This window comes from Triturus cristatus, chromosome 1_1 (assembly GCF_964204655.1).
Source record: "Triturus cristatus chromosome 1_1, aTriCri1.1, whole genome shotgun sequence".
Classification (NCBI taxonomy): Eukaryota; Metazoa; Chordata; class Amphibia; order Caudata; family Salamandridae; genus Triturus; species Triturus cristatus.
This window is the reverse complement of record NC_140579.1, coordinates 28071112-28097857: the sequence shown is the minus strand read 5'-3', so window position 1 is coordinate 28097857 and position 26746 is coordinate 28071112. Positions and strand designations below refer to the sequence as shown.

Genomic DNA, 26746 nt, shown 5'->3' with positions numbered 1-26746 from the left:
AAGTGGGAATTTTCTGTAATTATTAAGCTGTACCATGGCTTAATTTGTGTTCTGGGCTGGATAAATGCATTTTAGTGGCCAATATATTTGTGTGGGAAATAATAAAAGTGTTCGGGTTTGAAAAGAGAACTTTAAGGCGGAGTGGTAGGGTTTCACTGGGCGAGCACAAGTGACTTTAACCAATAATATTTGCTGCTTTCTGTCTTCAGTGGCACAGAGTGTGATTGAGCGGAAGGAGCACAGAGTCCAGATTGAGGAATGCTCCATGCGAGTCCAAGCCAGTGACGTTGAGCTGCCAATGCCGTCTTCCATCGAGGTAACGTTCCCCGCCTTCAGTTGCAGTTTGTTCATTACAAGTTGACAAGTATATTTTATGTTTACATAGCAGGCCTAATGTACCAGGGGAAGGGTTTTGTTTTCCCCTAATCTAGAAACTAGGGTAGTTGAGCCAGAAATCTGGCACTGAACACATTTGCAGTAAATGCCTTGCGAGTAAATTGGAAGAAATCATAGAGATTGTTTAACACATGAAGGAATTTGAACCAGGAGTTAGAGACCACATTTATGTTTCCTTCCTAATCCTTACTAAAGTAAAGTTCTCTGCTCAAACTGCCAAGATGCGAATTGTGATACTATTATTCTTGCGTCTGTTGCCGCACATCTATCCATCAACAGCACAAGAGAAAACTTGGAAGTTCTCTGCGGTGGTGTCTACATCTCTTCCTAACCACACTACCATCTGGTTGTCATCAGCGCGCTTCTAAAGCCTGCAGTCAGGGCTCAGCCATGTGTGTTATCAGAGCTACATAAATATTACCTTTGATTACTAGAAGATCTGGTTAGATACTTTAGATAGCAGTAACTTCTCCATGCCAGTGACATGCAAGTGGTTATTAAGTTTGATTACTTTAGCAATAAAGTCATCAGTCGCCTGCATGAGGTATCAGAAGATATTCGTCAGTGCTAATTGCATTTTGGTAATTGACTGCAGAAAAGGCTGAGATTCTATTGCTTTGAAAAGTCCCTTCTTTTGAACCTCTGGTGAACATCGATGGTCAATTGTCATGAGTCTGTGACTGGGTGAAGGGATGTTGTTATATTTGGACCCGCACTAACTTGAAGTGGTCAGCAATGTCTATTTTGTTCCCAGTTGTAAAGACTGTGAAAATGTTTGCCTTTTGTTCTTTCATGCCTCTGTTGCGGGAACACACATACTCTCTCTCCTTGATTATGGGCATGCTCTTCATGTTGGCTCCCCCGCATTACTCTTAAAAGCAGCATGGTGTCCAAGATTTGCAGCCTACCTCGCAATGAAACTCTGTAATTTCACCCATGTTAATGACGCTTACGAAGCTTTGCATTGGCTCCTAGCCGAACAACACATTCTGTTCAAGGTTCTTTGCGGCGTACCCCAGGGATCCTCCCTCAGCCCGACACTGTTTAACATTTACATGGCCCCGCTCGCACACGTCGCACGACAGCACGACCTCAACATAATCTCCTATGCCGACGACACTCAACTGATCCTCTCCCTCACCAAGGACCCCATCACCGCCAAAGCCAATCTTCACGAAGGAATGAAGGCCGTCGCCGACTGGATGAAGATCAGCCGTCTGAAGCTGAACTCGGACAAGACGGAGGTCCTCATCCTCGGCTCCAACCCTTCAGCGTGGGACGACTCCTCGTGGCCGACGGCACTGGGGGCAGCCCCGACACCCACCGACCACGCACGTAACCTGGGAATTATCCTCGACTCAACACTCTCAATGACCAATCAAGTCAACGCCATCCCCTCCTCCTGCTTCAACACCCTCCGCATGCTCCGCAAGATCTACAGATGGATCCCGACAGATACAAGAAAGACAGTCACCCAGGCCCTCGTCAACAGCAGACTCGACTACGGAAATGCCCTCTATGCGGGAGCCCCGACCAAGCTCATCAAACGACTACAACGCATCCAAAACGCCTTGGCACGACTGATCCCCGACGTACCATGACACGGCCACATCACTCCCCACTTGAGAAACCTGCACTGGCTCCCCGTCAACAAGAGGATATCCTACAAGCTCCTCATCCACGCACACAAAGCACTCCACAAGACCGGCCCAGCCTACCTCAACAGACGACTCTCCTTCTAAATCCCCAACCGCCAGCTACGCTCCGCCAACCTCTCATTCGCCACCGTCCCGCGCTTCCGAAGAACAACCACTGGCGGGAGATCCTTCTCCCACCTCGCCGCCAAGACATGGAACACCCTCCCACTGAGCCTACGACAGACCCAAGACCTGCTGACCTTCAGGAGGATGCTCAATCAGCAGCGCCCCCCTCCCCCACCCCCAGCGCCTTGAGACCCTCCCAGGTATGTAGTGTGCTTTACAAATGATTGATTGATTGATTGATTGCATCATTCATCAAATCTATTCAAGGATTTTCTCATGCCACTCTTGTCCCTGCTGTTGCTTCAAGTTCCTCATTTCATCACGATAGAACTCAGTAGGGTTGTTTGGCACATTTCAGCGGCTGGGCTAAAGCTATTGAACTCACCCCCTTTACACATGTGTGCCATCTCTGATCACCTAACCTTTTCCCAAGGCAAAAAAAATATTTTGCTTGGTGATTGACTTTGTCTGTTGGGTTGGTTAGACTACAGATGTAAAAGTACTTGAAAAATAATCCCAAATCAATCAATTAATCAATCATTCATTGCGGAGAAGGCGATAATGGATGGCCTTTGTGACCCCATACAGTAACCACTGCAAATAGGAAATGACAGGAGTGATTGACAGCTGTCGGGAACCTTTGTACAAAAGTGATGTGTTCAAGGTCAGTGCAGTATGCAACATGTCCAATGACTGACGTTTGATGAGAAACTGCAGATAGTCAAAAGCAACTGAATTGCCCAAATAGGACCTTATGTCACAATAGCTCCAGAGTTTTTACTGGAGAGAAAGCTCCAGTGCAATCTTCAAATATTTTGTAACGTGAAGTATGAACATATACATTTTATAGTTTGTGAAAAACACTTTTACAATGGAACAAAATGGAAGGAGCTCGATATGAATATGTCTTGCTTTTGTATGCCTAATGTCATTTAACTACATTGTTTCATTGAAAATGGATGCAGAACATCCACCTATGCATTGAGCCCATGACGGTCGCTGTTGGACGTGGTGTGGTTTGGCGCGGGGTTGAATACAAAGTCAGCTGGGTGCAAGGCCTCGACACAGACCATGGCCGATGTTGTCCTTGCAGTTGTTATTGTGTGGAGCCAGAAATGGTCCTCCATTGTCTTCCCCCATGCCTTTACTTCCAGCCCCCTACATGTCACAGAAGTTGGCCTTGTGCAGTAGCTGTTGGATGCGGGGTCTAGTCTATGGGGAGCTCCACACTTGACCATGCATCCAGGCTCGCTGCACACATTCTTCGGCTAGACGTGCTGGAGGCTGAACAAGGGGCCTGGCACTTGCCCTGGCTTCGGTCACCAACACAACCTGGAGGTCTTTACGTTTATCTCAGATTTACTTCAGCAAAATGTATATATTTACTCAAACTTCCAAATGTGTGTATGTGAGCTCCCTGTTTACAAAACAGATTTGATATGCTTAAATAGTAATTGACCTGTCCCTTCCTTAATGCACCCTCACTCTCTGTCTTTTAAACTGGCTTCCAGCTGCCTTTTTTGTGTATTCTTTTTTGCTTGGTTACTTAAAATTCACCTTTTTTTTAAATTTGTGAGCTTGGGAAAATGAAAAACGTGTTTTTCAGATACAAAATAGTAGAATGTGCTCATGAATTTTAGAATTTGCCTTCATGCGTTTGCGCGTGCTAACTGCATTTGCATTCATGAATTTGCAGTTTTGCTTTTTTTTTTTTTTTTTTACATTTGCCCTCGTCTGTGTTCTCGTGTACTCTCTATAGTGTTCACAACCAGTCCCCATACCTCGCCTGTAAAAAAAAATTCTTAGGTGCAAAATTCACAAAGTTGATTGAATTTATGAATTCTAAGACGTCAGGGAAAATAATTCAACCCCTTTTTTAGCAAATCACATCTCACGAAAGGTTCAAAGGAGAATGGCTGTTGGAAATTTAAATTACAAAATGTACAAAAGGGTTCTCCCTTTTAGGTATGACTAACACTTTATACACGTATTAGAAAAAAAACTCCTGAATGAATTTACACCAGACCACAAAATAGAGGAACATATGTTGTTTTAGAACTTTAGTTAATATTTCAGAAACGCCAAAAAAGAAAAAACAATGAAATACCACACAAGCATATTGTAGAATAGTACATTATATGCATCACATTTCCTCTCACATCAATATGACATCATACAACAACTGCATTTGGGATATGACTTGGATAATACCAGTCCTTACACTTCCTTATTCGGAGTGAGCTGTGCTAGTGTCTGCCTCAGCAGCCTGTGAGGGCGTGTCATGACCGGGCGGTGAGTCTGCCATGTACTGGAGTTCTTGCAGATATGTACCAAGTGGTTGCCATATATCTTGTGGTCTAGATGTCGGTGGCTGCAACTGTGCGTATAGGTCGCTGTTTGTGTTGCAATATATTTGGAGTGAGCTGTGCTAGTGTCTGCCTCAGCAGCCTGTGAGGGTGTGTCATGACCGGGCTGTGAGTCTGCTATGTACTGGAGTTCTTGCAGATATGTACCAAGTGGTTGCCATATATCTTGTGGTCTAGATGTCGGTGGCTGCAACTGTGCGTATAGGTCGCTGTTTGTGTTGCAATATATTTGGAGTGAGCGGTGCTAGTGTCTGCCTCAGCAGCCTGTGAGGGTGTGTCATGACCTTGCTGTGAGTCTGCTATGTACTGGAGTTCTTGCAGATATGTACCAAGTGGTTGCCATATATCTTGTGGTCTAGATGTCGGTGGCTGCAACTGTGCGTATAGGTCGCTGTTTGTGTTGCAATATATTTGGAGTGAGCTGTGCTAGTGTCTGCCTCAGCAGCCTGTGAGGGTGTGTCATGACCGGGCTGTGAGTCTGCTATGTACTGGAGTTCTTGCAGATATGTACCAAGTGGTTGCCATATATCTTGTGGTCTAGATGTCGGTGGCTGCAACTGTGCGTATAGGTCGCTGTTTGTGTTGCAATATATTTGGAGTGAGCTGTGCTAGTGTCTGCCTCAGCAGCCTGTGAGGGTGTGTCATGACCGGGCTGTGAGTCTGCTATGTACTGGAGTTCTTGCAGATATGTACCAAGTGGTTGCCATATATCTTGTGGTCTAGATGTCGGTGGCTGCAACTGTGCATATAGGTCGCTGTTTGTGTTGCAATATATTTGGAGTGAGCTGTGCTAGTGTCTGCCTCAGCAGCCTGTGAGGGTGTGTCATGACCGGGCTGTGAGTCTGCTATGTACTGGAGTTCTTGCAGATATGCACCAAGTGGTTGCCATATATCTTGTGGTCTAGATGTCGGTGGCTGCAACTGTGCGTATAGGTCGCTGTTTGTGTTGCAATATATTTGGAGTGAGCTGTGCTAGTGTCTGCCTCAGCAGCCTGTGAGGGTGTGTCATGACCGGGCTGTGAGTCTGCTATGTACTGGAGTTCTTGCAGATATGTACCAAGTGGTTGCCATATATCTTGTGGTCTAGATGTCGGTGGCTGCAACTGTGCGTATAGGTCGCTGTTTGTGTTGCAATATATTTGGAGTGAGCTGTGCTAGTGTCTGCCTCAGCAGCCTGTGAGGGTGTGTCATGACCGGGCTGTGAGTCTGCTATGTACTGGAGTTCTTGCAGATATGTACCAAGTGGTTGCCATATATCTTGTGGTCTAGATGTCGGTGGCTGCAACTGTGCGTATAGGTCGCTGTTTGTGTTGCAATATATTTGGAGTGAGCGGTGCTAGTGTCTGCCTCAGCAGCCTGTGAGGGTCTGTCATGACCTTGCTGTGAGTCTGCTATGTACTGGAGTTCTTGTAGATATGTACCAAGTGGTTGCCATATATCTTGTGGTCTAGATGTCGGTGGCTGCAACTGTGCGTATAGGTCGCTGTTTGTGTTGCAATATATTTGGAGTGAGCTGTGCTAGTGTCTGCCTCAGCAGCCTGTGAGGGTGTGTCATGACCGGGCTGTGAGTCTGCTATGTACTGGAGTTCTTCAAGATATGCACCAAGTGGTTGCCATATATCTTGTGGTCTAGATGTCGGTGGCTGCAACTGTGCGTATAGGTCGCTGTTTGTGTTGCAATATATTTGGAGTGAGCTGTGCTAGTGTCTGCCTCAGCAGCCTGTGAGGGTGTGTCATGACCGGGCTGTGAGTCTGCTATGTACTGGAGTTCTTGCAGATATGTACCAAGTGGTTGCCATATATCTTGTGGTCTAGATGTCGGTGGCTGCAACTGTGCGTATAGGTCGCTGTTTGTGTTGCAATATATTTGGAGTGAGCTGTGCTAGTGTCTGCCTCAGCAGCCTGTGAGGGTGTGTCATGACCGGGCTGTGAGTCTGCTATGTACTGGAGTTCTTGCAGATATGTACCAAGTGGTTGCCATATATCTTGTGGTCTAGATGTCGGTGGCTGCAACTGTGCGTATAGGTCGCTGTTTGTGTTGCAATATATTTGGAGTGAGCGGTGCTAGTGTCTGCCTCAGCAGCCTGTGAGGGTGTGTCATGACCTTGCTGTGAGTCTGCTATGTACTGGAGTTCTTGCAGATATGTACCAAGTGGTTGCCATATATCTTGTGGTCTAGATGTCGGTGGCTGCAACTGTGCGTATAGGTCGCTGTTTGTGTTGCAATATATTTGGAGTGAGCTGTGCTAGTGTCTGCCTCAGCAGCCTGTGAGGGTGTGTCATGACCGGGCTGTGAGTCTGCTATGTACTGGAGTTCTTGCAGATATGTACCAAGTGGTTGGCATATATCTTGTGGTCTAGATGTCGGTGGCTGCAACTGTGCGTATAGGTCGCTGTTTGTGTTGCAATATATTTGGAGTGAGCTGTGCTAGTGTCTGCCTCAGCAGCCTGTGAGGGTGTGTCATGACCGGGCTGTGAGTCTGCTATGTACTGGAGTTCTTGCAGATATGTACCAAGTGGTTGCCATATATCTTGTGGTCTAGATGTCGGTGGCTGCAACTGTGCGTATAGGTCACTGTTTGTGTTGCAATATATTTGGAGTGAGCTGTGCTAGTGTCTGCCTCAGCAGCCTGTGAGGGTGTGTCATGACCGGGCGGTGAGTCTGCTGTGTACTGGAGTTCTTGCAGATATGTACCAAGTGGTTGCCATATATCTTGTGGTCTAGATTTCGGTGGCTGCAACTGTGCGTATAGGTCGCTGTTTGTGTTGCAATATATTTGGAGTGAGCTGTGCTAGTGTCTGCCTCAGCAGCCTGTGAGGGTGTGTCATGACCGGGCTGTGAGTCTGCTATGTACTGGAGTTCTTGCAGATATGTACCAAGTGGTTGCCATATATCTTGTGGTCTAGATGTCGGTGGCTGCAACTGTGCGTATAGGTCGCTGTTTGTGTTGCAATATATTTGGAGTGAGCTGTGCTAGTGTCTGCCTCAGCAGCCTGTGAGGGCGTGTCTTGACCGGGCGGTGAGTCTGCTATGTACTGGAGTTCTTGCAGATATGTACCAAGTGGTTGCCATATATCTTGTGGTCTAGATGTCGGTGGCTGCAACTGTGCGTATAGGTCGCTGTTTGTGTTGCAATATGTCAAGCTGTGCAACCATGCCTTGATAGTTGGCGGATGCTTACTGCTCCAATTGATGGCAAGCTCCCTCTTGGTGAGCAGCAACGTAATCGCCACAAAGTGTTGTTCAGATTTCGGGACGTCATGCACAAACCCCACCAATGCCAACAATGGAGCTGGTGTAAGTGCAAGGTGTGTCATCGGTGACAATTCAACAAAGACTGTCCCCCTGTATTTCCCCAATTGGACACATGTCCATGTCATGTGCGCAAAGTCTGCTGCCTGAGAGCGACACTTGAGGCAAGTGTGTGAGGGACGGTCCATGCAATGCACCTTGACAGGAGTAATGTATGCGCGCTATAGGAATTAAAAATGTAATAACTTATGTCGGTGATTTAATGACACTTTACATGTTTGCCTACAGCAGTAGAACCATTGGAAGTCTGAAAGTAGATGTCCCAAATCACGCTTCCATGCCGCTCGCACACCCGCATCTCACGTAGGCATCAGGTCCCTGTTAGTGTCCTTAATTAGAAATGACAAAGGTGGGAAATTCGAGGGTTCAAGAGGATAGCAAGGAATTTGTGCCCTTAGCGCACCACGCAGTCTCCAGTACAAATTGGTCCATCAACGGGGCATCTTTAAAACGACTATCCTCTGTGCCTGAAAAAGCATGCCAATTTGGGAACAAGTCCCCAATTTTTCTTTACCCATACTTGGACAGAGTACGTTTGACTAGGAACGCCTGCATAATGGGTATGCAGGTATTACCTGGCAGTGGTATAGCAAGATAGTATAGTACATGATTTCCCTTTGCCCTGATTAGTCATCTCCAGGCCTAGCTAGTCGTGTAAACTTTCTGGATGTCTCGAGGGTCATGTGGTAGTAAAATTGCTCCAAGTCGTGTAGGGTAAGTTAAATCTGCTTCCGGTTTAGTATAAGGGATTCTGACGTCGACGTGGTACCAGTACCTGGCTAAACTACACTGGATTACCAGATAATATATGTAAAAGTTAGGCACCCTGAACCCACAGCGTGCGTAAGGCGATATAAGGGTATTCCAGCTAATCTGCCGTTGTTTGCCACCCCATATGAGTCTCAACAATAGTGTACGTAATGTTGTGAAGAAGACCTTCTAATAGGGATGTTTTGAAATAAATATATAAACAGGGGCAGTACAACCATTTTGATTATTGAAATACGGCCTGCCATTGACAAGGGCATTTTCGGCCATCTCTCGACACCACTGGCTAGTTTGTCCATTGCCGGCCCATAATTAAGCCTTATTAGTTGTTAAGAGTCCCTATGTATATGGATGCCCAAATATTTTAATGGAGTCCTCGCATCGTTTTAATGGGAAATCAATGTCCCCGTCGAATTTCGGATTCACCCCGATTTATGCGCAGACTGGACAATGCCCCATATCGAGTTATTTCTCAAAGTCAAGGTCCCAAGTTACTGTTGGGGTGTCGCGCGAGAAATATAATATCACAACCCTCGGTGAAGGTGTTTATCCTGTAAGTGGCGCAAAAGTGGATCCATCGCAATCACGAACAGCAAGGGGGAGAGTAGGTACCCCTGCCTCGTTCCACGTGAAAGATCAGATATGGATGTCAGTGTACCGTTAATCCGTAAAAACGCCATAGATTGTGTATACAACAGCTTGATGAGTGAGACGAACGCCTGTGATATTCCCACTCTGCCCAATACAGAATGTAAAAATGGCCACTCCAGAGAATCAATATCTTTTTCGGCGTCCAGTTGACTCGCAGCAGCAGGAACACTGGGTGTAATTCTGTGGAGTGTCGGAAACAGTGTGCGTAAGTTCATGGCAGTGGACTTATGTGGTACAAATCCTGATTGGCGGGTGAGATTATCTGGTCAAGGAGGAGCGAGAGACAAGTGGCCAACATTTTGGCCAATATTTTATTGTCAAAGTTTAAGAGTGAAAACGGTCTGTAACAACCGCAGTCTAGCGGGTCTTCTCCAGACTTAGGGAGTAATATTATGACCACCTCGCGTAGTATGGGTGGGAGTACCCCATTTTCCAAAGCTTGTTCAAACACCTCTAGCAGGTGCGGGCCAGTAGATGTTTGTATGCTTTGTAAACACAACCTGAAAACCCATGTAGTCCCGGTACTTTTGAGCCATTCATAGCATCAATTGATTGAACAATTTCTTCCTCAGTGAATGGCTCAGCAAGGAATTCCTGACGGGCAGCACATAACCATACCATGGCTATTTCATCCAGATATTGGGCAATGTCTATACTAGCCGCATTAGCTCTCGATGTGTATAAGTCTGTGTAGTAGGCAAATGTCGTTTTTTGTATGCCAATAGTGTCAGAAATGTATTCACTATTTGGGCCCTGGAGAGCAGTAATGTATGTCCGGCCTCTTGGGGGTTGTAATAATCTTTCTAAAGTGCGACTAGGAGCTTCACCCTCCCTGTGCCGTCAGGCTTCCTTGTCCATGACTTGTCCTCTGTGTTCTGTGTGGTACGCGCTAACAGAGAACCTCCCACTTCCTATCTTCAACACAGCAGCACTTCCAGTCAGCTGATCGCGGATCGCTCCGTATAGACGTAGCCATCGGCAGAAGCAGAGGCAGCCGAGTCTCGAGTCCTTACGAAAACCGCAGCCCGGCAAGCAAACTATCAGAACGATCAACGACGTGAGCAGACGCGCTGCGGACCGCGAGCCCGGTAACGGGGGAGCGCGAGTCGAGTTGTGTCACCTCGCAGATCACGAGTAGCAGCTTGCGAGGTGGCTTGCCAGAAACTGAGCCAGATAAGGGAAAGGTGAGCTGCAACTCGGGAGGCCCCGGATGATTAAAGGGAAAACGCTGCGGTCCATGGAAATGTAATCAGTAGTAAAGTTCAAGGCATTGAAGTCCAATGAACAGGAGAAGTTGGACTGGGAGCAGACGGGGGAAGTAAAGCTGATATAACTGAGAAGTGGTGGAAGTGGTGGGGGTAGAGTGCGGGCCCACAGACCAGAGGTAAGTGGAAAAGTTAGTACGTATCCATATCTTTTTAAATAATATTAGGGGAAACTAAAGCATACAGAAAGCCAAGGGCCCCCAAGGGCCTCGAAGTTTAGCTCATCAAAAGGGAGCAAGGAAAAGGAAGGAAAAGTCTTAAAAAAAAAAAATAGGGGAAAAATAAATTGTGTATATCCAGGAGGAAAAGGCGTCAAGAAAAGTAGAAGAAATGGCTCCAGGGAGAGCTAAAACGAGGAGAATTCCAAAAACTCTCAAGAAAATAGGGGCTAAAAGCCAGGGGAGGGATGACATATCCGCTTTTTCAAAAGGTTTGAACGATACTAATGGTGATATGGTTACACCCCCCGGGAGTAAAATACCAGCGATGGAACTTACCCCCTCCCTGGGCGCAAGCCAGCAGAAAACATTAACAACTTTCAAATTGGCAGGCGCGAAAGGAGGGTCGGCAGTTTCAAAATCTATTAAGGACTTTATCGGCAAGCATTTTTCGAAGGAGAGACCAGATAAAGAGATGAGCGTGATAGGGGCACCACTAACCATGGAGGACGATGCTGTATCAATCGTGGAGATCTTGAACCAGACTTATTTTAGTATCGCGGAGATCCCGACGGAACCACGTTTGTCTTCCTCGCCACGGTTATTCCAGTCGCTACTTACTCAGAACAGAGATGTAGAGGTGGAGGAGGAAGAAAGAACAAAACAGAGTAAATCCTCATGTGATGAAGATCCTGCCCAGAGGATATCAAGTATGATTGGGAGAGTAAGACTGGAATTTTCCAATGATACCCATGTTGATTTATCAAGTCTCCCCCCCCCCCATAGCCTGGAGGTGACCGGCTCCTCCAGTTTATCCATGCTTGAGGTTATGCTGACACTGCAGAAAACCTTACAGGGAATCCTCGAGGTATCAGCTGTAAACAATGAAATTTTAAAAACACAAAGCAATCAGTTTAGGATCATAATTGGGGAGCTGACACAGATTAAAAATCAAATGCCTTCATTAGTAAGAGCTGTAGAAACACAGGAGGAAATAATTGTGGATAAGGGGATAGATGTGGTAGAAGCGAGTGGTTCTAAGGTGGCAGAACCATCGGTATATATATCTCGTTGCCCCATGATTACAAAGAGACTTGGAGAAAGGTGGGGTATAAAACAAAACATCCGGGGACGAAGAAGGGGAAAAAAGGCCCCACCCAGAAACCCACCCACAAAGCATCAGGAGAAAGGGAAGGGGGTAAGTTTAGAGCAAAGGCCAAGGAAAAAGGATAAGGTAGTAAGGCAAGGAATAAAAAAGCCAACTTGTGAAGAAACAGGAGCGAGTACCGGTAGACCTGGGGGGAAACTAGGAAAAAATATGGCAATGAGCTCTAGAGGGGCTTGGTGGAAATACCCAGTTGAAAAGGAGGCTGTAGATCAAAAATGGGGGATGGAGTCGCCTGTAGCTGCAGGGCCCAGTAATCCAGCCCTAGGGGTGAGGTGCAGGAATAGAGGTAAAGAAGAGGTAACCTATCAAAGAAGGGAAGAAATATTAGAAGAAAGATCATTAGATATGCGATGAGCTAGGTCCGTAGATACATGGCTATTTTTAGAACCAATAGGTTATAGAAAGGGGGGGGAAAGAGCTAAGAAATTAAACCCCCTAAATCGTGCCCAGCTCCTCTCCTCATTCGCAAAATGCCCTAGTCTAAGATATGTGAGTACAGAAGACCTTAAAGAAGTGGGGTTCCTGATGAACACTAAAGGACAAGAAATAACAAAGGTTTTACTCCACTCAGCACTAATAAAAGTAGCGCTGGAAAAGGCAGAAGCCGAGATGCAAAGGGAAGGAATAAGGATAGTAAAAAGAGAGGATGTGCTGAGAGATAAAAAAGAGAAACCTTTCCTTAGGAATCATGCAGGGTTGGGAGAAAGGCAAATACCAATGATTAGTTCAGGACGGGATATGAAAGAAGCCCTCGAAATTACTATAACCCCTATAAATTTAGGGTGGGATGAGGTAGATGCCCGGGCAGGAAATGGACTTGGAGAGATTATATATACGGATGATGAAGAGGAAGTTGGGGATTTGAGTGAGGTTGATTAGGAACAGGGGTCGTTGCACAGCCTAGCCATAATGTCTTGGAATGTTAATGGATATAAAAGAATATGTGATCACGAAAACTTTGAAGATATTCTAAGGAAGACCAATATTGCCTGTCTACAGGAGACTTGGCTGTGCGACGAAACCCTTGCTATGGAAGGCTTCACATACCATGTAAAGCTTGGAAAAAAGAATAGATTTTGGAGACCATCAGGAGGTCAGATAACATTGGTCTCAACAAGGATAGCGACAAGTATAGAACCACTTGAACTTAAGTGTAACTGGGCTTTAGGAAGCAGAGTGTTGTTATTGAATAATAATGTAGAGGGGGAAGGTTTATGCATGGTAAATGTGTATATATGTAAAGGCAGAATAAAAGCGTATAAAGCAGATCTGGAACGATTAAAAAAGGACTTGGAGGTTTTACAAGATACATACCCAAGAGATGTGTTATTGTTATTGGGCGACTTTAACCACAGACTAGACCCTCCAAAAACCGACTCTTGGCAGAGGGAGTTGCTAAGAGTATATAACATAGAGTTTGCTAAGTTCCCTAGGTGTGGTAGCTCAAGCCAAGATATGGAGCTGGGTAAACTGCTGGGGGGTATGGGTCTGTTCTGTGTAAATGGAAGAAACGAACCGGATCGGCCTGCAAAGCGTAGTTTTAAAATAGGGCAGCAAAAGTGCCCCATAGATTAGGCATTTATTCAGGCATGGAGCTTTCATTTAATCAAACACTTTGAAGTAGGGAGGGTAGATGGTAGTGACCACTACCCACTGATGATAGAACTACAAGTAAACAGGGGCCCGCAGAGGCAAAAAGTGTTACAAGTAGACGTGGAATACCCGAAGCGGCTGACAACTAGGATTAGTGATGACCATATAGAGAAATTGAGTGCACTCCAATTAATAGTGGAAATAGAAAATCGACCAGCAGGAGAGGATTTATCCTGGTATGAGGATATGAAAAGGCAATTAGTAGATTGCCTTAGGATTAATATTAAATTGGGTACAAGGGGTCACAAAATAGACCAAAAGTACCCTCAAATAATAAACCATGGTTTGATGATGACTGCCGAAAAGTAAAAGCCGCTATTAGGCGGAAAGAAAGATGCCTAAGAAATACTTATAATGATGCATTATTGCATGGACTAAAGGAATTAAGGATGAAATATAAGGCAACCATCAGAGAAAAAAAAAGATCCTATAAAGATAGATGCTGGATGAATTTACTGGAGGCTATTGAAGATAAAAATGTCAAAGGCTTCTGGAAAATGATACAAGAATGTATGGGGAAAGATGTAGGGATCCTACAGTGTTCGGTCCTGGAAGACAAGTGGGAAAGCCACCTTGAAGAAATCTATGGCAAATGGCCAAGGAAAGAGGAAATAGTACCAATTAATTGGCCTGGGGTCAGGGAAGATGTGAAAGAGTACTTCTCCACCGATCATATTAAGAGTATTATATCAAATGTAAAATTAACTCGAGCAGCAGGTCCTGACAATCTACCAGCAGTTGTTATAAAAACGAATTCAGAGTGGTGGGCCGAGTTCTTTTCAAAGATGTTTCAGAGGATATTGATTACAGGAATTCTCCCAGACAGCTGGAAAGGGGCGATAATTAGGCCAATACACAAAAAAGGCGACGTAAAAGATCCAAAAAACTATCGCTTGATAAACCTCCTGGATATAGGCAAAAAAGTATTCTCCAAAGTAATCCTAGGTATGCTAAAGGATTGGGCATATGATAATCAGATAGTACCCCCAGAACAGGGAGGATTTAGAGAAGGACATTCGACGGTGGACCACTGTTTTGCTCTCTGGGCCATAGCGCGGAAGTCAATAGAACACAGGGGTTATTTATTCTGCTGCTTTGTGGACTTCCGCGCGGCTTTCGATCTTGTGGACAGGGAGCAGTTGTGGACAACTCTAATAGGGTATAAAATAAAGGATGATCTTTTGGCCCTGATTCAAGCCTTACACATTGAACATTGGGCCCAGATAATTTTGGATAAGGAGGGAGGTCTATCAGGGAGGATACAAATTGGAAATGGATTGAGGCAGGGGTGTGTACTTGCCCCCCTGCTTTTTTCCCTGTTCATAGCAGATTTACCTCAAAAATTAAGAGAGGTCAGAGGGGCTAGCCCGAAACTGGGAGGGAATCATGTACCCTGTTTACTATATGCAGATGACCTGGTGATTATGGACCAGACGGAGATAGGTCTCCAGAGAAAGTTAAATAGGTTTAAAGAGTACTGTGTGAATAAAAAACTAGTAGTGAATATGGAGAAGACTAAAATGTTATGCTTCGGGAAGAATAAAACAACGTTTTTATGGAATCTTGGTATGGAACGCCGAGCGAGAGTTACGGAGTATAGATATTTAGAAATATGGTTTACGAGTAAGTTAAAATGGAATACTCATCTGGAAGCGCTAAAAATGGGGGCAGCGGCCTCTGTGAAGGGCCTAAAAAGATTTAATAGCGTATATGGAGAGATGTCGGATAGGCCGGTTATAAAGGCCTATATAGCAATGGTCCCGCCACAATTCCTGTACGGGATAGAAGTACTATACTTAAGCGGAAAATCCAGCTGGGATAAAGAAGAGGGAAATATCCTAAAAAGCTTGTCCTCGCTGCCAAAATCATCAATGGTACAAGCAGCAAGACTAGAGCTGGGAATTACCTCTTGGGCCATAACAGCCTGTATGGCACTAATACGCTTCTGGCAGCGCTTAGGGGCAGAGGAGACTCATAAAGTTTCCCAGTGGTGTAAAGCTGAAATTGCCATGAGTGAGTTGTCCTGGGCAAAAGAGGCAAAAATTGTAATAAAGGAAGCGTATGGAATATTAGGTTTAATGCTGGACCCGCAACTAGGTTATCCCCGAATAGATAAGAAAGAACTCAGGTTATTGGGTTTTGACATGTCCTGTATATATGACCGGGAGTATCTTTCACGAAAAACTTCAGTATCCCATATGACTTTGGCTTGGGAAAAGGATCAACATTACCCTTATATAGATAGGCTACCAAGTTACTATTTACGAAGTGAGGTACTAAAAGTGCGAATGGGAATAAATCCCTGTTATATGAATAATGGGGTGAAAAATCTCATGATAGATCATAGCGGGAAATGCACTTGCACCTTGGGGACCTTGTGTGATATTGTACATATGTTATTGGATTGTATGAAATTTTTAGATTTACGAAAGGAGATTCTACGCCCAATATTTATAAAATACAGAATAGCGAGTAGGACGCAAGCTGTTGAACTTTTAATGGGAATGAGGATTTTAGACATAGCTTGCGCCATGGGGAAATTTATGTGTAAGGTCAATGTGATTCTAAAGGGCTCAGAGTAACCTTTGTAAGTGTATGGTAACGTTGTTATGAGATAGTGCAACTAAAAGATATCAGTTCTGTATTTGATCTATCGGAAATATTGGATGCAAAGGTATAAACGTATGAATCACCCAGTCTTATTAATTTTAGAATATTTTGTAATTTTTAAAAAAACAGGATATGGATCATTTTAGTTGTGTTGAATATGTGATATATTTTATATATGTATTTTAACAGATGAAATAGATGTAATGTATACTTTTATGGTTGTAACAAACTAAATAAAGTTAAATTGACTGACTGACTGGCCTGGCAGCTGCATATTTACCCAGGTAGTGTGCTTCACTTTCCACCGCTTCTCTGTACTCGGATAACAATGCAGCATGACGCTTTCATTTAGCAGGTTGGTAGCATGATATTTGGCTTTTGTCCAATGCGGTTAATTGTACCAACGCACGCCATAGATCTCCAAGTATCCCAGACCTCTTGGATATGCACATCCCCCTTATGCATGCCTTAAAAGCCTCCCATAATGTGGCCTTGATCTGTGCCGTGCCTGTATTGAGTTCTAAATATTCCACTATTGCTGTAAGTAGTTCGGATTTGAATAGTTCATTCCGAGGTAGGGATCTCCACGTCCTCTCCAACCCACCCGTCCCCGGAATGGTCAGCTTCAGGAGGACTGGAGCATGATGCGGCAAGTGCGTCATTGACAGTCCAAGGAGACATCATGGACCCAATAGGCCAGTAATATAAACGAGTCCAAGTATTATGCGGCGCAGAGTAATGAGTGTATGCAGCTTGCACGCTATATTTATGCCGCCAGGCATCCGGTAGCATTTGCGCGTCCATGAGCATTGTCGGTGTGCGTCTGCCCCTAGGTTTTGTATCCGGGGTGGAGGCTGGGCTGTCATGCTTGGGATCGAGCAGCATATTAAGATCGCCGCCCATGCAGCTATGGTCTGCCTCTATTAGATCTATTTGGGTCAATAAGTCTAGGTAAAATTCCGGGTCATCTACATTCGAGGCATAGACATTGACCATGAGTATGCTATATCCCAACATGCAGCCTTTTATCAAAATTTAGTTGTGTCCTCGCGTACCGCTAACAACTGAAACGGCACCCGCTTGTGAATCAGGATAACTACTCTTCTTGCATATGTGCTATACCTGCTTACATTTGCTTGTGTTATTTAGACCCCGAACGTTCCAGGACATCAGTGTAAGATTGGCAAAAGGGCGAATCCTATCCTCCATAGCCACCACTCAGCAGAAGTGTATGTGCTGCACTATACAATAAACCTAGTACGGTTGTAACAATAAACATGAATACAAATACCCTCGAAATAGTTTGTGGATGTTCAACCCTCCCCACCCTTCCCCATACCTACTATTACAGGGACCCCACCATTACCCAACAAAAACAAAGGATACACAATCCTTCAGAACTCCTAAAGATTCTCAAAACGACCTATATGTGCAACCGCATGTGGGGGGTGGCAACACCACGCCGATACCCCATTTAGGCATGAGTATGATAACCAGTTTAACGTTTTTTGCAGTGAGCCCCAATTAACATGCTATCCAACATGACGAGCAAACCCACTCCCTTCGGAAAATGTGTACATTTCTGTGCATTTCAGGGGCAGCCTCACAAGGCCCTCAGCTTTCAGAAAACAGATCAACGCTGGCTTTAGAATTAGAGCCCGGGAGGGACCAATCGGAGATGCTGTTGGGCAAGTTCTCTGTGAGTTAGAGAGGGTGTGGCAAAACTCCTGCACGGCGGCCATTGTGTAGAAGAGTCTTGAGCTGCCCTCAATGTCAACTCTCAATCATGCAGGGTACAACATCCCATATCTCAAGCCTAAATTACGAAGGGTAGCCTTGAAACTGGTGAATTTCCGGCGGGCGTCTTGCACCATTGCAGTGAAGTCCGGATATAGCGTTATTGCAGCACCTTGCCAGCTCAAGGGACCTTTTTCTCTCGCCAGGCGCTACGTAGTGTCTCTATCTTGGAAATTCAGTAGCCGGGCAAATATCGGGTGTGGAGGACAGCCTGGATTGGGACGGGCCCCAGAGTACGATGAGCCCCTTGTTCGTGGATCCTGGGATGCCGACTAATGGAATTTTATTACACCTTCCCCCAGCGTCCAAGACCCCATTCTTAATGGCCATAGTTTTCAAAAGCTTTTCTATGTGCTCTAGATGTTTAGTAGTTTGCGCGGAGCCATCTTCTAGATCAGAGATCCCGCCCTCTGCAGTGTCCAAGCTGCCCTCATGGCGATCCAAACGCGGACCCATGGCATCTCATCGTTTGTCCAGTGAGGGTCTCCATGTCCGGCAAGGCAGTTGCTAAAGAAGCCTCCCGGTCTCCCCCTCCTCCGCCATCACAGAGCGGGGGGGGCTCCTCCAGTCTAGCCTTCTCAAAATTTAGCCTGCGCTGCATGGGGTCGCCACATACCATGACCCACACTGGTGGAAGGTGTCAACTTCACTGTACCGCATGCATAATTGTACTGTGCCGGCGAAAAAGGAGGAGTGGGCAGTCAGCCTGTTGGAAAACGAGGCAGCATCTGTGAGGCCTGCACAAATAACATGACTACATTTGTCATTCACTGGGAACCAAACACCCAATTGTAGCGCCTGACTCTCAGAGGGTAGCGTTGCAGAGCAGTCTGAGGCTTACTCAAGGGAGGTGGTGTGGGCTAGTAATCGCCATTTGCAGGTGCGCAGAAATAACACTCAATAATTGATTGTCCAGTCTGTACTTTGCTTTATAAAAGTAAGAGTACATTTATTAAACACACACACCACTCAATACTATGCACCAATTTACAAATATACATAAGCTGTTGGAATTACTTTGTGACATTGCATAACATCTCCACCCCTCCCGCAGGGGGGGTGGGGTCTAGTACCACCACTCCCATGTATGCACATCAACTTGCCCCCAATGCAGTTAGTTGAACATAACCTGGAGCTAGGGCCCTGCGCACTGGCACCATCCCAGTGGCGACCCACCCCATTACCTCAACAAGCATGACCCTGACTGAGCATCTCCTACTGACCATAAAGTATGCACCTCTATATCTTAAGGGCTAGCAGTCTGGGGTCTTTACCTAAGCGCAGCAGCAAGGATCCATGTTTAGGCACACTTTAGAATGACAGTACTCATCACCTTGGTTGATCATTTGAATGCATTGCAATTACAGCCCCTAAAGGCATCACATTTGAAATCACAGGATTGCGCATATACAGCCAGACACCCTAGCAGTACTGTCTGGCAACATAGCCCCACTTGGCTTATGACATCTCCTTACACATGTGACTTACAGTCCCTTCAAAAGAAGTACTCCTGGCAACTACACTTCTCCTGCAGTGTGCCTCTTCACTTTAAAAGGAATCACAGGTAAAAGCATGGGATTACATAAATACAGCCAGACCCCCTAGCAGGAAGGTCCAGCAACATAACTCCATTTAGCTCAACATCACCTTACACAGGTACTTCACTTTACACATGTGACTTTCAGTCCACCTAAAAAGAAATAACCAATAGTAAATGCATTTCGGTGCAATTACACCACTTCACCTCCAGGGGATGCCCTTCTCCGGACAACCCCCAACTCAGCCCTTCACTCCGTGATGCACTTCATAGTACACCCTCAGCTGTAGAACATAAGTTCCAGCCTAGAAGGTGTTAAAGGCTGGCAGAGCCCTTGAGAGGTTATTCTTTCAGATGCCCCGTGAAACATAGGGGTGGACTGTTCTTCTTTATGCTGGGGGAGACTGCGGTGCTCCTGCAGCCCCCCTGCACCCCTTTTCACACGTGAGGGTGACCCCCTCCTCTGGGGGCCACCAGGCACCAAAATGGCAGATTTCTTCATGCTGGGGGGGGGGAGACTGGGCCTCTCCAACAGCTCCCCCAGCACCTGCTCCTGCAGCCCCCCTGCACCCCTTTTCACACGTGAAGGTGACCCCCTCCTCTGGGGGCCACCAGGCACCAAAATGGCAGATTTCTTCGTGATGGGGTGGGGGGGGGAGACTGGGCCTCTCCAACAGCTCCCCCAGCACCTTTTCACAAGTGAGGGTGACCCCCCTCCTCTGGACGCCACAAAGCACCAAAACGGCAGATTTCCAAATGCCTGGCGACGCATTATGGGGCGCTTCATGCTCCTCTTTACCAGCCCCCGCCACTGGGAACACTCTCCTCTGCCCTCTGGGAGTCTGAGAGCGTAGATTCAGCAGTGTGCTGTCTTCACTGGCTCCCTGCGCCAGCCTTTCGCCAGGCTCTCTTTCTGGGCCCCTCTTGTCCCTGCGCAGAGGCCCCTGTTTCTGTGCACCAGTCCTGGGCTCTTCTTCTGGTGCTGATAGGGTCCTGGGGGCAGTCAGGTGGTCTCTCCTTCCAACTGCCCATTGCGCCAGGCTTCAGCACCTTCAGCCTCAGCCGAGCACACACCCCAGAGAGCTTCTCTTCCTGTGCAGGCACTTTTTAAAAGTTGAGTAGGGGGCTGGCAGGAAGTCTCTGTTGGTCCTATCAAACAGCGACACATCACGTCCCTGCCCCTGCTCCCTCCTTCTTGTCCAGCCTCTGGGTTTGTTAAAAATGGTGTCATCCAGTGTCTCAGAAGCCCCTTTCGCCCACGCTGCCTTCCCTCCTTGGTGCAGCCTGGTGCCTGGCACCCAGTGACCGCTGCTGATGGATGAGCCTGTAGCCCCTCCCATCTTCTCTTCGTGGAGAGGAGGCCCTAGCTTGTGGAAGAAAGGTTATCAATCCATCCAGCTGAGGTCAGCCCTCAGCCTGGGTCTGGCTCACAGAAATATGACAGTTCTGGATGACCCAAAAGCAATACAAATATGACTTTGGACTCTGCAGAATACTTCTTTTCACCTCCAATACAATGGACTTTAGTGCATGTCTGGAAACTGTAGGCCTTGTGGAAGTTAATTTAGCCATGGGCCCCCCACTCCCTTAGGGAAATAATGAAGTGAAAACACAGTAAAACACACTGACTTTCCCTGGCATGTTTCTTTCCAGCGTATAAAGCCTATTCCATATCACCATCCAATACTTCATAAGTCCTGCCACACCATTCACTTTGTAGCTGCTCCTGGACTGCGCACGCTAGGAACCGGCTGGTTACATGCATGTACACATGTGTCTGCATGTAACCAGCCGGTGTCCCTTACTCCAGCTGCTGCGCAGTGGCCTGGTCAAGCCAGGGGAACACCAGTAAAATCCCCATACAGTCTCTTACATCCTGAGTTCACTGTGGGTGAGTCCCAACTTATGAGGCTCTCCCACAGTAAAAGCTCAACAATTAGGTGCTCAAAAATCAAAAAATCCGGGCGGCCCATAGTGTCAGAACCACCTTCTAACACAGCCCCTCCCCACGCAGCTACCAGAGGACCCACACGTTTGAGCTATGCGGGCCAGGGGGGCTGGGAACCGGGCACAGTCGTGCAGAGAGGTCCTTTAAAGGGGGGGGGGGGAGGGTCCACACTTCCCCCACGTCACCACCCAGCTACTGTTTCCTCGATCATAGTCTAAGCAGTGGGGAGGACCACACGGCAGGATCTAAGGGCCACCCAGATCTCACACAATGTATGATATTTGCATGTTCTCCTCCAATGTTAAATCGCACCGTACATCGTTGCGCGGCCAGATACTGTGGCCCTTAATTGGCAACACATAAGACCTAGGGGCCGCAGGCATCTGCCGGCCAAAGAACTGCCTGGTGCACCATTAGAATGAAGGGGAATGCAGGCCTCTGCAGGAGCATGGAAGTGGGGTGGGATGGACAACCGCACTCGGTAGGCCCAGCACGGCCCAATGGCCGGCACGTAGGCTCACCTGTGAAACCTGTCACCACGGGGCCACTGGGGGTGTTACTGGTGCCTCTCACCTCATACTTTGTCTCCTCCGGTGCAGCGCTCTCCCAGAGTGTCAGCTTCGCCCGCACCGCCGCCATCCGGATGTTCGCAGGCCCAGAGCCAGCATGCAGGATGTCGCAGGCAGTGCTTCCACGCCCATCTCGGCCCACGGTCCTCAGCTGCTGGCTGATCTGGCTTACAGGGGTATCCAATCCCCACACGCAATCCAGGCCTCAGCCAGCGAACGCCAGCGTAGGATGCGCTCACCACAGCCGTCCAGCCCGCTGAAGCTCCCGGTCACTTCTCCGGCCCGCCCTATCCTGCGCCCACACCGGAGCCTCTCCGTACTCAGCGCATGTTCCTGCAGCGGGCGTGATGCTCAGTAGCCATCTGGGTGTTACGCGGGTTCCACAGCGCTAAAGGATGTTGGGGAAATTGGTGGCGCTCTGAAGCTACACGGCCATCTTGGTCATCATGTGTGTTAATTGTCCTGTCTCCACAGGTGATGCTTGCACCCTGTGATATAGAGGATTAGGACTATTTGAGGTCGTATTTATTACTACTTTTCTGGTTTTGTTTAGTTTCACATTTTTCTATAAGTGGGGGCACATCGCACCATTTGGAAATGTATCAATTGAATGCAGTAGCACAATTTTGAAGTACAAAGGTCCTGAAGAAAGCCGCAGGCCACAATCCCTTGAAGGCTGAAACATGTCGACCCTCATCTAGCAGCGACTAGTCAGCACTGCTGGTTACTTTGTCACACTTTTTTAATTAAGGTGTGTGGAGTGAGTTGAATTATATCGTACTCTTCACACAACCTTTTTTAGAATCCACAGTCCTCTTTTTGCACTGCACTTCTACTTTGTTTGGTGGTCACAGTTTTTCACGTGTCTTCTTGACGCATTTCCATCAGCCCAAGGGAGCAATAGAGCCTTTAACTAGTGAGGCAGTCTCTACGATCGAGAGACATACCTCTGTTCTAGTTGGATACCATATGATATAAACGATCATGAGAGGTGTCTTTGCTCTCACTATTTGTCTCATTGGTTGAGTAAGGTTGATGGTAATCCATGCTCTGCTCTGATAACGCATGGGCTTGATTGATTCTACACACCCTACTCCTTTCTTAATCCTTGTGCTGTCTGCCATTAGACCCCCTATTCTCTTATGTGTGCATGTATGTTACGCCAATATTCCTGGATCGGCTCACAGTGCCATAGTATGTGCATGAACGTGCCCAACTGTGTGCATCCCCGCCTACAAGATCCGTCCGTCAGCCCACCCATATGCATCAGTTGGGGACCAGTTATGTAAATTCTGTGAAGGATCTTTAGTTGTACCAGTCTGAGTCGCGCCGGGATCGCAACAGTTTTGGGTGAGGAGACCGCTGTCTGCCAACTTTCATCGTCTAGCTCTATTCCGTTCTCAGTCCATTTGTCTCGTAGTGCCAGCAGGGGGTCCTCCATATTATTAATATGTTTTCGATAGGTTAGGGAAATGGCCTTTTCAGGCAGGTGGCCGTCTAGCAGCCTATCCTCTAATGGGGAGGCATCCGGTGGAGTTGTGGTACTGGACAATGCTGTTTGCAAAGCGTGTCGGATTTGCAAGTACCGAAAAAACTCGGAATCTGCCAGCGCATATTGGGTTTGGAAAGTTTTAAGGGGGGCTAGGAACCAACAAAGGGAAACCCTCATGGAAACAACAGTGAAAGAACCCACGAAAGATCTTGTTACCTGTGTGAGCAATTACAGCTTGGTATCCAACGATGTTAAAAAGATCATTAACAAGAATTGGAAAATTCTTACATCTGGATCCCTGAAATGGCCAAAACCGAGGTTCTCAAACAAACGAACCAGAAATTTGAAAGATATGTTAGTACACACAAGACCTCCATCAAAACCAAGTTTGGCAATTACTTCTAGCCTCTGGAACTTCACACCAGTAACTGGACACTACCCCTGTGGCTCCTGTTCTGTCTGTCACCTCACTAAGGCAACCAAAACCTTACAACTACTACCAGACTTGAAATGGACTATAAGAAGCCATACCAACTGCAATACTACTCACGTAATCTATATGATCACTTGCCCTTGCGAATTACGTTACATTGGGATGACTTGTCGCAAAGTCAAGCAACGACTCTGCGAACACAGGAGTAACGTTAAATGCAGGAAAAGTACGACCAAGATGAGCAGCCACTACCTTGAGAAAGGTCACACAGTTAATCACCTTCAATGGGTGATTTTAGAGACACTAACAACGAAAAATCATAATGCAGAAAGTATTCTGTTCGAAAAAGAACAAAGGTGGGTCTACCGCTTACATACACATACTCACGCACTGAACGATAACATCCCGTGGCTCAGCATTAAGAAATGAGAATTTGAGTATAATGAATCTAGGACCACACTAGGAATGAATATGACAGAATTTTGGCTTGATGCAACAACACCCTCAAAGAGACATTTCTGACCGTACCACATCGAAACAAATCATCATAAAGCATGATGAATCATGGCGTGAATACGGGTTCATTACTCCTGAACTCCAGTGATATGAAGAGGCTGACAAAGGTAAATGATACCCTGTATGTTAAGTACCATCGTGCCTTGCTTTTGAGATATGTACTTTCCTCCCCATCTTTCAGAAAGCACGTTTTTCGCCTATAAACAAATTGTTGTGTGTATGAAGGTTAAAAAACGATTTGACCATCCTTTGCCCTCTCGTTGTGCAAGAAAATGGGATCTGCCTCCTTCACTTCTAACAGAAGCTAGAACTTCATTGGCGAAAGTAACACGCTATCCTGTAAAGAATACCCTTGAGGACAAGTAAAATCCTGATAAAAAACGAAGCCTCTATCTCTTTCTTCTTTTTTTTTTTCTTTTTTGACAGAAACTAGAACTTTATTGGCAAAAGTGAAACGCTATCCTGTAAAGAATATCCTTGAGGGCCAGCAAATTCCTGATAAAAACGAAGCCTTTATTTATTTTTATTTTTTATGACATTCCTCATTAATCGAATGACTAGAGTACTAATTATATACATATATATTGTCAGCAGCGAAACAGATCAGTTAACTGCGACGCAAGTCCTCTTTTGTTATCCATGAATACTCCTTTTATTTCGACCCGGTTACTCTGTGAAACTACACCGGGTGGAGAAAAGCAGTGACAGAACAAGTCGCTTATTCCCGTCGAAAAGGTATCGCTCCTAACACACGAGGACACCGACGAAGAGACGTAATGTATTTAAGTTTCTAATACTTTCCGTTTTCCTTTTAAAGAGCGGGCACAGCTTTTTCCTCCCAGATGTAACCCTCCATTCGAATTAATAAGGTATTCTTTTCCTTTATTTCTGAAACGCTAAGGAAGTCATTTTATAAGTCTACCTGTGAATATGGAAGTAATTAATAATGTTTGGCAATTGGCTCTACTGCCCGCCTTTCTCACATCGACTAACATTTAGGTAGTACTGGCTACAATATTAACAACACTTCCTACCCTGAGTGTCACCTCCTCCGTTATCTTAATGAGATCTGTTACGTCAGTTAACTGACACTTCTAAGTCCCGTTCCCTCAATGCCTTACTTGAGAGACTCTACCTTTCGGAGACCGACTGTACTACCTCCTGTACATGTGTGTACCCCAACTTTTCCCTAGAGGTAGACTTGATTGTATAACTAATGAAACCAGCATGAAGGCGTAATGCCTGGACGCCATGAGATACTAACCTCTATGGCACCCCACGTGACTGACTTTTCAGTGCCAAGAACCTAGTGCCCCACCAGGGACACATTACCTGTTCGCAGTTTCATAACAAATTGGTTGTTGTGTTTGTGTTTTTATGTCTTTTCTTATAAATTGCAATCTAATAGAAAGGAGGGCTTATTTTGCCGTTACTGCATATGAACGAGAATTAGTTGCCAATTTGGCTACATTACATAAAAAAGTATTGCCATTTTTTAGTTGCTACGACAGTTGATGTCTCGAGTTTTGAACATCCTTACAGCATACACACTGACTGAATTCGGTTTGTCTGTTTTATTTCTTTTCTTTCCCTTCACCCCCTATTCCTATTCTGAAACAGGTTCAAATCGAACACAGATTGGCTGGTGAAGAACATTACTCACCCTTTTCACGACGGAGACCTTTTAATAATAGAGTCTCTACACATACGCTAGGGTCCTGATGAAAGCCTATATGACCCCTTTGGGCATGAGATAAGGCTGAAACATGTGGACCTATTTTCTGGACACATTTTTACAGTGCACCAGACCCTAAATAGTCTGTTCTGTGCACGATAAGCGTTTTAAACTCAACTCAAACCCAGTTCCATTAAAATTACAAACTGGTTTTACGAGTTTTTTAATTTTATTTTCACTCACTATATAGCACTTCACTATACACCCAACACGGTTCTCTGATCACAACTGAAAAAACCAGAGGAATTACCTCCGGGTGGAGGAAGCATTCCTTAACCCGATGATGATGCTGTCACGCTGTCAAGCAAGTAGCGGATAATCGAACATACCGCTAATTTCCACCTGCAAAAAAAACACGTGATTGAGGGTTTCTTAACAGTACTCTGTACTGTTTTTGCTAACCCTGGTTCTTTCAGGACCTGTGATCCACTCTCCATTTGATATTTAAACGTTTGAGATAAAGAAGCTGAGTGGGTCATAACCCCTTCTTTCTCCCTCCTCTTTGATTTAAATATGAGTTTTAAAGGGTTTCACACCCTCTGTGCACCAAAGTTCCCTAACATGGGAGATGCCGATTAGATCCCATTTGTCAAAGCCCTTGGAATTTC

General features: G+C 46.0%; 1 protein-coding gene across 1 annotated transcript in view; it reads left to right on the top strand.

Annotated features, from left to right (window-relative positions):
• The window catches only part of LOC146869217 (interferon-induced 35 kDa protein homolog), a 211855-nt gene that overhangs the window by 111870 nt on the left and 73239 nt on the right, over positions 1–26746 (top strand). Inside the window, exon 7 of the mRNA XM_085644035.1 lies at positions 210–316. Coding sequence (XP_085500161.1) covers positions 210–316 — 107 coding nt within the window. The remainder of the gene's footprint in view (positions 1–209; positions 317–26746) is intronic.